General features: G+C 44.1%; 1 protein-coding gene across 4 annotated transcripts in view; it reads right to left on the minus strand.

Moving 5' to 3' along the window:
- CASS4 (Cas scaffolding protein family member 4) overlaps positions 1-10,606 on the minus strand; it is a 46,898-nt gene extending 36,292 nt beyond the window's left edge. For 2 of the 4 annotated variants that reach the window (XM_011936704.1, XM_011936701.1), the window contains exon 1: positions 10,224-10,490. In XM_011936704.1, coding sequence (XP_011792094.1) covers positions 10,224-10,259 — 36 coding nt within the window. In that variant the 5' untranslated portion in view covers positions 10,260-10,490. The other 2 variants (XM_011936702.1, XM_011936703.1) reach the window with 2 other exon arrangements.
- Positions 10,607-11,239: the final 633 nt, after the last annotated feature.

The raw sequence follows: 11,239 nt of genomic DNA on the forward strand, positions 1-11,239 counted from the left end.
CAGTGGGGCTCGGTGGTGTGCACCTGTAGTCCCAGCTACTCGGGAGGCTGCGGCAGAAGAATCACCTGAGTTCAGGAATTTGAATCCAGCTTGGACAACAGAGTGATACCCCCATTGCTAAAAATATTATTTTTAAATAACAAAACCCCACCCAATTGTAAAATGCTACATAAATTATTTAGGCAGAATAAGCAGCACATAAAAAGAAGTCTAAATCATAAAAAAAAAACTAGGCTATTTAGAATAAAGGTCAATGTTATGAAAGAGAAAAAGGTAGTAGATTGTTCTAGATTAAGAACTGAGAATTGACAAACACCACCTGGATCAGAAAGACAAACACACAAACAAATAACAACAGCCAGAAAAGCTACAAAGGATAATTTTGGAAAATGTGAATTGGACTGAATCGTAGAATGGCATTATTAAATCAATGTGAAATGTTCTTGGGTATGATGATATGTGGATATTCTTCTACGTTCTGTAGATGAATGTCCTTGTTCTTAGGAGACACATAATGAAGTTTAGGGGTGGAGCATCATTGTATTGGCCATTTATTTTCAAAGAGTTTAACAACAACAATAAAAACAAAGTGTGTTCCAGTGTCTAAATATACACAAATAGATGCACACAAATATGACAAAGTACCATAAACCCATGATCTAGGTGAAAGATACGCAGGGATTTACTGAATAATCCCCACGCTCCCCATATTTTTCCAATGGTTTGAAAATTTTCAAAGTAAGTAGCTGGGGACAAAATTCTAGGGTAGCTAAGATATTTACATATAATCTATATAAGAGAGACTATCATGGGTTACTCAGCCATAAATTCCACTAGTGACTTTTACAATTTTTTTCTTTTGTTATTTAGTTTTGATTTTTTTGAGACAGAGTCTTGCTCTGTCACCCAGGCTGGAGTGCAGTGACACAATCACAGCTCACTGCAGCCTCGAACTCCTGGGCTCAAACAATCCTCCCACCTGAGCCTTTCAAGTAGCTAGGATTACAGGCATGAGCCACCACACTCAGCTAATTTTTAAAACTTTTTGTAGAGACACAGTCTCGCTATGTTGCCCAGGCTGGTCTTCAACAGCTGGGCTCAAGTGATCCTCCCACCGCAGCCTCCCAGATTGCAGGCGTCAGTTACCACACTCGGCCCCCAGCCTGTGTTTCTAAAGCTTTGTGTGTCTAGCGACCGCCTGCTTCCTGTCATATCCATGTGCCACTACAATTTTTTAGGTAAAATAATAAATTGAGCCAATTAAAAAAAACTCTCCCTCAGCAATGTTACCCATGAAATTCCAGGTTTGATGAGCTAGTTTTAGTTTGTTTGAATGCACATCAAGATACACCAATAATGTAAAAAACTGTTCTGTGCACCACACTTGAAATCCTCTGGCGTGCCCGCAGTCAGGGTCCCTGTAGGTGTGGTTTTTCCATTTGATTGACTAGGAAGAATTCAAAGCTGGCTCAAGCTGTTTAATGTATCACAGAGAAATGAGTGAAGGTTCAGGCTTGTTCACCAACTTTTCCATTTTTCTATGGTCATTTTTAGAGGTGCTTCAGGAAAGCAAGGAGCCACTCTGTTGTTTAAGTTTCTCTTCTTTTGTTCTGTTGGTGTGAATGTATTGCAATTCACTAGGTTTGTTTGTTTAGTCGTTAATAACGGACTACACATAAACCCATCCCAACCCTTATTTGGGATACCCAAAGGGAGCTAAGGGAGAATGTCTTATGTAACTGGTCCTGACTCCCAGTGGCTGGCAATCGCCTCACTTTGGGGAACACCAGTGTAAGGAAGGAGCACCTTGAGTTGCTTGTTATTAATTACTGACTCTTGTGCTTCTATTCCCCTTTCAACTGTGGTGAGACTCTCACTTTTGAACCTGGGCTGGGTATGGTGGCTCACTCCTATAATCTCAGTGCTTTAGGAGGCTGAGGCAGGAGGACTACTTGAGGTCAGAAGTTCGAGACAAGCCTGGGTAATATAGGGAGAGCCCCTCATCTCTACAAAAAAAAAAAAAATTAGATGGGCATGGTGGTGTGCACCTGTAGTCTCAGCTACTTGGGAGGCTGAGGCAGGAGGATTGCTTGAGCCCAGGAGTTTGAGGTTGTAGTGAACTACGATAACACCACTGCACTCCAGTCTGGGTGACAAAGTGAGACCCCGTCTCTAAAAGCAAATTTCTGAACCCAAAGTGAACATTCCACAAAGCACTTTTCACTTACTGTTAACCGGATGGCAAACAACTCCAAGACACAGAGATGATCTACTGCTCTCTTGCCTCCTATCCCTCCCTAGCCCCACAGAAGACAGACTGCCTGGGCTGTCCAGAACATGTAGAGCACACGAAAGCTGCTCTTGATGATAAGGTGAAGCAATTGTTTAAAGGAAAAGAACAATACATTCACTAATTCATAAACTCGTGCAGAAACTCTCTGAGTGGCCAGGTAAGTGGCCTAGAATTGCCTGTGAATAACTTTTTCAAGATCCACACTCGTCTCCTAGAGGAGCTTGCTTTTGTTTGTTTGTTTTTGAGACGGAGTTTTTGTTCTTGTTGCCCAGGTTGGAGTGCAATGGCGCGATTTCGGCTCACCACAACCTCCGCCTCCTGGGTTCAAGTGATTCTCCTGCCTCAGTCTCCCAAGTAGTTGGGATTACAGGCATGCACCACCACGCCCAGTTAATTTTTGTATTTTTAGTAGAGATGGGGTTTCTCCATGTTGGTCAGGCTGGTATTGAACTCCCGACCCCAGGTGATTCACTTGTCTTGGCCTCCCAAAGTGCTGGGATTACAGGTGTGAGCCACCGTGCCTGGCCTCCTGGAGGAGTTTTAAGAGTGCAGAGCCTGGCTGGGCACGGTAGCTCACGCCTATAATCCCAGTACTATGGGAAGCTGAGGTGGGCAAATCACTTTAAAACAGGAGTTCGAGACCAGCCTGGGCAACATGGTTAAAAAAACCCCACTTCTACGAAAAATACAAAAATTAGCCGGGCACAGTGGTGCATGCCTGAAGCCCGAGCTACTTGGGAGGCTGAGGTGGGAGGATCACTTAAGCCCAAGAGGTGGAGGCTGCGCTGAGCTGAGATTGTGCCACTACACTCCAGCCTGAGCAGGAAAAAAAAAAGGCAGGATCTCCCACAGGGAGAGCTGGGGATGCTGTCCCAGGAACAGGGGACCACACACTGAGCTGAGATTGTGCCGCTGCACTGAAGCCTGAGTGGAGGGCGCAGGATCTTCCACGCCGAGAGCTGGGGATGCTGTCCCAGGGACAGGAGGCCACGCATGTTCTTCTCAGCGTCGACTCTACTTTTTGTAGGTGTGTGTACAAGGCTGCTCTTCCCCTGAACAAACGCTTTAGGGGCGTTATGTTTGGAAATAGTTCCTAAGAAATGTATTTCCTTTTTTTGTAACTCAAGTTGGAGTGTTCTAATCTCCCCCTCCGTGGCAGCCCTCTTACCAGCCTCCCACCTTCCTCCTTTTAAGCTATTTCCCCTTCAGGCCGCTGTCATTTCCTCCCTTAGTCATCGCAATTCCAAAACGGCCCTGTTTTGATTCTACGGTTGCTTCCCCATTCCATTATCATGTCGGCCAAGCGCCTGTCTATTCGCAGGCCTTTTACGTTTTGGGGTGATGGTGGCATTCTCCTTAGCCTTTTTTCCCCCTAAGTGTGCTCTACAGGAAATGAAATGTTCAAAGACTACAGGTGATTAAACAGGGGAACCAATAATGAGTATATGATGAATTTTTTATTAGTCATAATAATTATTTACTCCATATGGAAACAGCGGACCAGGCACTTGGCCTTGGAAGCATTTAGAACAATGCCTGGCATGCAGCAGGCATTCAATATTTGTTGAAGGGATGAAAGGTACATTGTGTTCCTGAATCAAACATGGCACACATAAATAGAAGCTATCTACTCCTCGATTTACTATTTGTTATGCTCACAGCCACTCCCCACCCCACACAGCAACCAGCAGTCTCAAACACCAAAAGTTTTACTTTTTCTAAAGACAGAGTACATGATTCTCCTTCATGTCCACGGAGAAGAGCAGGGCGCCAACCCAGTGGAAAATGAGGCCACCTACTCTGAAGTCTCCACATTTACCAGCTTTGGCTCTTTCCTACCTACAGCCCATTTATTGTACAGCAGCCTGAGTGATCTAGAAAACATAAATCAGACCATGTCATCTCCTGCCTGAAGTGGGTTGGTGGTTTCCTTTGCAATTAGAATGGCTTCAAAGCTCTTACAGGGCCGACCGGGCCCTATGTTATCTTGCTAACACCTCAGATCTCACTTCTGACCACTCTCTCTCTCGGTTTACTCTGCTTTGACCCCACTGGTTTTTATATGGGCACTCTGTATGCTGAATGCATTCCCACTGCAGGGCCTTAGCATCTGCTGTTCCCTCTGTCTGGAATGCTTTTCCCATCTCTTGGGTCTTCAGAGTACCCTTTTCCATCCATCGCCTCCATCAGATCCCCCTGTTTTCTCCTCTTTCTGGCAGTTCTCACCACCTGAAACCATGGGTCTATTTGCTCACTGTCATGCTGACTCTACTGGAATAGTTCTGTCTTGATCACCCTGAACCCCCAGAGCCCAATACTACGCATTGGGTGAATGGCTGAGCCATGGATGGTGAGCTGTGTTTTCGAGTTGGGTATTGTATCTGGGCTGTTTTGCCTCATGGAATAGATGAAGGGAGGAAGTCGCCGGGAAATGCTGGAGGGAGGCAACAGGTCTTTGTGACCTTGATCTCAATAGCAACAGCTTGCATCTAAGGCAACATCTGACCATGGAAAAGGAGGGGCCAATCGTCAAGAGAACAGGCTGAGTGGCGGCTTAGGCTGAGGCCAGGTAGGGGTTAGAGAGCTGAGAGTCAGGAATGACCTGTGTTGCCAAACACCTGCTGACTAGAAAGTAGTGCTGTTCCTATCCTCACAGCGGGGCTGCAGCCAGGGCTCCACCTGCACTCCCTGTAACCTCCCATTCATTCACACACATTACCACAAAGCATTTATTGGGCACCTACTTTGTGCAGGCACTGCCGTAGGCACCAAAGATGCAGCACGAAATAAGAAAGTCCAGGTCTGTCCCTCATGGAGTTTTGCTCCCAGAGAGGAAGACAGATGAACAAATAAAGTGAGATAATTTCAGATCTTAATAAGTGAAGGTAAGATAGATGAGAGTGATGGCGGTGGGCCTGTGTAGGGGGCGAGGTGATTTGCACAGCATGGTCCAGAGAGGCCTCTGGGTGAGGTGATGCTGGCTAGAGAGAGGAGCATCCAGGACAGGGAACAGCAGGGGAGAAGGGGAAGGAACTGAGGCAGGAGAGCTGCTGGGAGTGGGATCTAATGGGCCCTCAAGGCACAGGTCAGCTTTCTGCACACAATCCCATTTGCCCTTCAATAAAGACTGAGTCTGAAATGTTTTGCTCACCACCTCAGAGATGCTAAAGGTACAAAGAGAACCTAAAACTGCTCTCCACTCACAAGTGAAGCCTCACCAGGCTTTCTTGCCCAGAAGCACTGAAGCAAGCCAAGTCCCACCACGTGGCAGACATTTCCAAGCCACCACATTTTGTCGTGTTTAAACCAATCTTGAGAACGTGGAAGATTTTACAAAAAATTCTACGTCTGCACCTTGATCTTTCTTGAGTGGGTCTGGAACCATGCCACTCAGAGTTGAGATGGAAGAGAGACAAAAAAGATTTGCTCTTTAATTGAGGCTGAATTTAAAACGTGAAAGATAGTTAAGCACATTTAAATGTTCTTACAGTATAAATATTGGACCATCCATTTTCAATAACATAATAAAGATGCTTGCTTGAAAAGTGTCTTCAGAAAACTGAGTGGGCACATAGCTGTCTTTATGAAAGAAAGTACAGATTGTAGAGAAAATACTGTGGAAAGTAGGTTTAAAATAGAATCAAATATCAGAAATTCTCAGAAAATGATGGAAAATAAGTGCCAATGCTTATTTCATTCAGTAATCCTCTTTCAATTCCTGGACATTTACTCCAGTGAGAAAATAATGTTATTAGGGGGAAAAAAGGGCTGTGTATGAAGATACTAATTTCAATATTACCTGTAATAGCATGTGTGCGTGCACACACACACACACGGAAGTAAACAGAATTTACAGCAAACAGGACTGAATCACTAAAGTATATTGCAGACTCTATTTTCATAATATGAAAGTACCAAAAATCCAAAATAAGAACTTACATATAATAAACCCACTTATCTGCCTTGAACTAAATTTCTGGCCGGGCGCGGTGGTTCACGCCTATAATCCCAGCACTTTGGGAGGCCAAGACAGGTGGATAACTTGAGGTCAGGAGTTTGAGACCCGCCTGGCCAACATGGTGAAACTCCGTCTCTACTAAAAATATAGAAATTAGCTGAACATGGTGGCACATGCCTGTAATCCCAGCTACTCAGGAAGCTGAGGCAAGAGAATTGCTTGAACCTGGGAGGTGGAGGTTGCAGTAAGCCAAGATCGTGCCACTGCACTCCAGCCTGGGTGACACAGTGAAACTCCGTCTCAAAAAAACCCACAAAAACTAAATTTCTAGTATTTCTTGAATGGAGTTGACTAGCTGGCTAGAGTCCAATAAACCAATGAATGAGGTGTTAAATTTACCACCTTTAAGGCTAGTGTTTCCTGTCACTAATATCACGTGTTTTTTAAAAAATGTCCCCTTTTTCTATAAAACAATTTTTAAAAAACAGAATAAATCGGTCTGGTAATTACACAAAATCTGCTATGCACAAAGGTGAAAGCAGCTCTACTGACAACGGAGCTACTGGCCGGCAGGTAGAACTAGGAACAGCTTGCCAGAGCAGTCTCTGTTTACCATCCAATGTACAAAGGCGAACTTCAGTGTTTTCGGAAAGGCTATCTGCGGTGGCCCTGAATGAAAGGCAGGGTTGTTTTAAAGGCGAATGCCCCAAAGCTAAGGACCACTGACGTGACATGACCCCCTGAAGCATTGTGCTCCCATTTATTAAGCAATTGAGCAACAATGTAGGCATTAAGATTAATGAGATGGATCAACTGCACTAATATGAACTGAACACCAGTACCTATTGTTAGTTGTGAAAGGCAAGAAGTTCAACAGCTCTTTACTCACAGCTATCATTTGCGTAAAAGCTTAAAACATATATCTTATAGAAGCATTGATAGTTTCTGTAAGGACACCCAAGAAACGGTTAACTGAGGATGCCTCTGAACTAGAAGCCAACAACTTGGGTGTTTCCTGGTACTGCGTGGGTGGGTGGGGGTGGCCTATGTAAACTGAGAGGACATAGGCTGCTACACAAGGGCCTGTGGACCAAATCTAGACAGAGGACCATGAGTGAAGAATGATTGTACATATCTTAAGGACCGCATAAACAAACAACAGTATGCAACAGAGATCGTATTTGGCCTGCAAAGCATAAAATACTATCTGGCTCTTTATGAAGAGTTTGCCAACCCCTGAGCCAAGGGAGAGAATATAATGAGCTAAGAATGGGGCTCTGAGCTTAGTCTGCCTGGGGTTTATTCCTGGCCTTGCCACCTACTAGCTGTATGGCCTTGGGCAAGTCAGCGAGGCCTTGTTTCCTTGTCCGTGACAGAGGAATAATACCTCTGCTTCATGAGGATGTTGTGAGGATGTAATAGTGAGACAATGCAAGTGGAGCACTCAGCACAGGGCCTCACACATAGACAACTGGTAAGGGTTGGCTACCATTATATGTATATATATATATACACACATATATATATACACACACACATATATATATATATATTTTTTTGAGATGGAGTTTCGCTCTTGTTGCTCAGGCTGGAGTGCAATGGCACAATCTTGGCTCACTGCAACCTCCGCCTCCTGGGTTCAAGCAATTCTCCTGCCTCAGCCTCCCAAATAGCTGGGAATACAGGCGTGCACCACTACACCCAGCTAATTTTTTTGTATTTTTAGTAGAGATGCGGTTTCACCATTTTGGCCAGGCTAATCTCCTGACCTCAAGTGATCCACCCACTTTAGCCTCTGAAAGTGGTGGGATTACAGGTGTGAGCCACCGATCCCAGCCTATCTGTATAATATTAATAGCAGAATTTCATGGGAATATCAATTACATGTTCCATGCATACATGCACGTTATTTACAAATTGCAGTGGGGCTCGGTGGTGTGCACCTGTAGTCCCAGCTACTCGGGAGGCTGCGGCAGAAGAATCACCTGAGTTCAGGAATTTGAATCCAGCTTGGACAACAGAGTGATACCCCCATTGCTAAAAATATTATTTTTAAATAACAAAACCCCACCCAATTGTAAAATGCTACATAAATTATTTAGGCAGAATAAGCAGCACATAAAAAGAAGTCTAAATCATAAAAAAAAAACTAGGCTATTTAGAATAAAGGTCAATGTTATGAAAGAGAAAAAGGTAGTAGATTGTTCTAGATTAAGAACTGAGAATTGACAAACACCACCTGGATCAGAAAGACAAACACACAAACAAATAACAACAGCCAGAAAAGCTACAAAGGATAATTTTGGAAAATGTGAATTGGACTGAATCGTAGAATGGCATTATTAAATCAATGTGAAATGTTCTTGGGTATGATGATATGTGGATATTCTTCTACGTTCTGTAGATGAATGTCCTTGTTCTTAGGAGACACATAATGAAGTTTAGGGGTGGAGCATCATTGTATTGGCCATTTATTTTCAAAGAGTTTAACAACAACAATAAAAACAAAGTGTGTTCCAGTGTCTAAATATACACAAATAGATGCACACAAATATGACAAAGTACCATAAACCCATGATCTAGGTGAAAGATACGCAGGGATTTACTGAATAATCCCCACGCTCCCCATATTTTTCCAATGGTTTGAAAATTTTCAAAGTAAGTAGCTGGGGACAAAATTCTAGGGTAGCTAAGATATTTACATATAATCTATATAAGAGAGACTATCATGGGTTACTCAGCCATAAATTCCACTAGTGACTTTTACAATTTTTTTCTTTTGTTATTTAGTTTTGATTTTTTTGAGACAGAGTCTTGCTCTGTCACCCAGGCTGGAGTGCAGTGGTATAATCTCAGCTCACTGCAACCTCTGCCTCCCAGGCTCAAGCAATTCTTGTGCCTCAGTCTCCCGAGTAGCTAGGATCACAGGCATGCGCCACCATGCTCAGCTAACTGTCGTATTTTTGGTAGAGATGGGGTTTTTTCGTCTTGGTCAGGCTTGTCCCAAACTCCCGGCCTCAAGTGATGCATCTGCCTTGGCCTCCCAAAGTGCTGGGATTACAGGTGTGAGCCACTGCACCCAGCCACACTAGTCACTTTTATTATAATTAAAAATAAGCATTGATTTTTTATAAGCAAGCTCCCCATTTAGTGCTTGTTTCATTTCTTTTTTACTGTTCTACTTAAAATTTAAAAAGGGCATAGCAAGATGAAAACATGATCTTGAGCTTCACTTTCTTTACATCTGGGTAAATTTTTTTAATATGGTAGCCATTTTAACTTTTTTTTTGAGATGGGGTCTTGCTATGTTGCCCAGGCTGGATTCAAACTTCTGGGCTCGATTAATCCTTTCACCTCAGCCTCTCCAGTAGCTGGGAGTACAGGTATGTGCCACCGTGCCTGGCTTCTTTTACCTTTCTAAATAGTGAATCTTTTTTGATTCATGACAGGCATGAAGTCTGTCTGAAAGCTCCAGCTTTGCTCACATAATGCACAAGTAAACATGAAAATAACATGTAAGTGCTCACTGTGGGCTCAGCACAGGAGGCTGCAGGCAAGGGTCTGGGCTCTGCTATTGCGAGGTGAGCACAGAAATCAATCAGGACAGTTGGAGCGGCACTGAGTGTCTTTGGGGTCCAGAGAAAGAAGGAATTAGTGGGGGCTGTGACAGACTCACATCTTGCTTCAGAAGTTGGCTGGACACAAAATGATGGACGGTCCTGTCAACCCAGTAAGCTGATTTCTACTACAAAGTCATTTTCACCCATCTTGGATGCAAACTGGTAAGGAGCTTCACAGCACATCTATTTCCCACACTTAAACTTATGTTAAACTTTCCGATCTCAAACTCACACGTCACTGGTATTCAACCTTTGCCTTTATTAGAAAGTCACAACTAAAGCTGGTCAACAACCTTAATCATCACAGCTTGCTCCCTGCCAGAGCCCATTCAAACAGCCCTGCATCACTCACCTTGGGCGCACCGTCCACGACGCCTGTTCCCTTCATGTCGGTGATGTGGAGCAGTTCCCCTGAGCTCTACAGCTAATATCTCCGGCTTCAGAGGCAGATTATGCAATGTCACTGCATGCTTCTGGCTGGTTCTCAGAAACTGAATTCTATGGTGCTATCTGACAACACATGGGAAATGATCAAAAAGACTCTCCCAGCAGGCGAACTTTCTGGAAAGCACGATAAGAGTAAAATGAAAGCAGTGAAGGAGGGGAGGACCAGAAATACAAGCCACACTCACGCCTCATTGCCTGACGTCTCACTTTGTCTATAAGTAGAGACCGTCACTCATTTGCTATGTGAAACCACAAAAGAAGAAGAAGAAAAGAAAAACACCACTCTTCTGCTTTATAGGGCAAAGTTCCTACTTTGAAGAGCTCACTGTATGAACATACAGCATTCTTGTCCTTTGAACTCTGGGGAACAACTCCCACCCGACAGACCAAGCTCATTTCCCTGATGAGAGGCCACTAAGCCAAATTTCCGATAGCGGTCAGCTTTTCTTCCTTCCTGCTCCCAAAAACTTGCCTTATGACAGCCAGGATAAAAGCAGTCAAGCAGCCTGCCTTAAAGGACACAGTCTCCACTCTACCCACCCTGTCAGTTGCGCATTCTCCCTGCTCGGAACCCCATGCTCACCTCCTGGTCTTTGCTCACGGTAACTAATGATTAACATCTTCTGGATGCTGGCTCTGCACTGAGGGCTATGCCGAGTCCCATACCTGTATTCTCTCCCTTAAATCAAATCAACCAATCGTGTGTGCTGTACTTGAAACCCCCGCTAGCTCATGCAGTTTCTCATCACTTGCCAACTCTTTCTACTTTCCCTACATTCAGATCCAAACTCTAGAGAGGACCTACAGCATAGCAGACACTGTGCAAAATAAGCCTGCATTTTTTTTTTTGAGATGGAGTCTTTCTCTGTCACTCAGGCTGGAGAGCAGTGGCGCTATCTCGACTCACTGCAACCTCCACCT

This window comes from Colobus angolensis, unplaced genomic scaffold (genome assembly GCF_000951035.1).
Source record: "Colobus angolensis palliatus isolate OR3802 unplaced genomic scaffold, Cang.pa_1.0 Scaffold156, whole genome shotgun sequence".
Classification (NCBI taxonomy): domain Eukaryota; kingdom Metazoa; phylum Chordata; class Mammalia; order Primates; family Cercopithecidae; genus Colobus; species Colobus angolensis.